Source organism: Echinops telfairi, unplaced genomic scaffold, assembly GCF_000313985.2.
Source record: "Echinops telfairi isolate 266 unplaced genomic scaffold, ASM31398v2 ScPeMD7_1;HRSCAF=3_0, whole genome shotgun sequence".
Lineage (NCBI taxonomy): Eukaryota > Metazoa > Chordata > Mammalia > Afrosoricida > Tenrecidae > Echinops > Echinops telfairi.
In genome coordinates, this window is record NW_022103896.1 from 60,654,861 (window position 1) to 60,656,509 (window position 1,649).

Genomic DNA, 1,649 nt, shown 5'->3' on the forward strand with positions numbered 1-1,649 from the left:
TATGATGAGGGCAACAAATGTGCATATGTGCTTGACACAATGGATGTATGTATGGATTGTGATGAGAATTGTATGAGCCCCCAATAAAAGAATTTTTAAAAATTAGAAAATGTAAATCAATTTTAAAAGGGAATTGCCTTATTATTTTCTAAGTACATGTTACTCGTAATGGCAGGTGTTAATGCTGGCACCAGAAATTTGAAAGGTAGATGGATAAACACACAAATCGGCAGTCAATCAACCAACTTGGGTATGTTTAGTTATAGGACTTTTTTTTTAATCATATTACTGGTGGCTCGTACAATTCTTATCACTATCCATACATACATCCATTGTGTCAAGCACATTTTTACATTTGTTGCCATCATCATTCTCAAAACATTTGCTTCCTACTTGAGCCTAGAGGACGTGGTTTTAAGAATCACTTCCCTGTGAATGCGCACAGGGAAGAAAGAGGTCAGTGTGGCTGGACCACAGAGCCGACGGTGGAGGTCCGAGAGAGCTGCCAGCTGCCGGGCCCAGATGCTGCAGAGCCTGGGCAGCCTGGTACCAGTGAGAAGTCCTGGAGGAAGAGTAGACTAATGGTCTGCAGCTCAGAGAAGAATGAAAAGTGAGACAAGAATACAATATCCTTTGGACAGGATAAGATCATGGTTCCCCATAGGTGTCTTCCACAGAAAACAACATCTTAGCTGGATTCAAAGTTGATTCTGGTGGGAAAACCCGCAGGACTCCCTAGCGACAAGTGACTACAACAGACCAAAAGTAGACTCAGAGATGAAATTTCAGGTTCCAGCAAGTCTGCGTGACTCTCTAATCCCTTATTGATTTCTTTCGCTCTGCCATCCCAAGCCTCGGCTCCCACCACAGCACAATCGGCATGCCATTCACCAGCCTCAGTTTCAGCCCTGCTTCTTCTTTCACAAGTCACAAACTCCAGGCACCTTTCCCAAGGCCTCCACGCAGTGGTAAAGCCATGCCACCCTGTTGTGGGCTCCCTCCTGTACTGGATGCTGCCTTGCTCCCAGAGCCACCACTGCTGAGCTCTGGAATTATAATGCAGCTGGTGTGCAGGCAGGCAAGTTACTGAAGGAAGCCGCAGTTCCCATACCTGTGAAGTAGAGATAAGAGAAGCGTCTGCTTAAATGGTGTTGTGCATGAGCTGATCTTTGAAAAATGTTTACAGAAGCAGAACAAATGCTAGATGGATGTCAGCCCTATTGCTCCGGTTGCTCTTACTTTCCATTACTCAGCTTCCTCCAAACATGGAGGATAATAGTTGCAGAAGATCAGAAACCAAACTGAAATAGGAAACACCTAGGAAAGTCAGGCCTGAAAAATCAACAATGTGGTGACACCGTCAAATGGGATAGTGTGCTTTATTAACTAACACAGAGACATCTGCATATGCCCGAGACAGCGGTATTCAGCTCTTAAAGTCAGCCACCATGCCCGCCGCTTAATCTGGGGCTTGATTCTCTGGGCTCCAAAGATACCATTGACCACAGTAGATGAACTCGGGGGATTCTCTTTTTCCTTAAAGGTACCGCTTGGGCAGGTGCATGGACAGAGGCAGAGCCAAAAAGAAACTCAGTAGACAAGTTGGAGAGGCGGAGGACATGATGCTCTTAATCTTTGTTCACTGCCCC

The 1,649-nt window shown here is 45.5% G+C and overlaps 1 protein-coding gene across 1 annotated transcript in view; it reads left to right on the forward strand.

Moving 5' to 3' along the window:
- Window positions 1–168: 168 nt before the first annotated feature.
- Window positions 169–1,649, forward strand: part of IL7 (interleukin 7) — a 39,019-nt gene continuing 37,538 nt past the window's right edge. Inside the window, exon 1 of the mRNA XM_004697737.2 lies at window positions 169–250. Within this exon, the coding sequence (XP_004697794.2) occupies window positions 169–250 (82 nt within the window). The remainder of the gene's footprint in view (window positions 251–1,649) is intronic.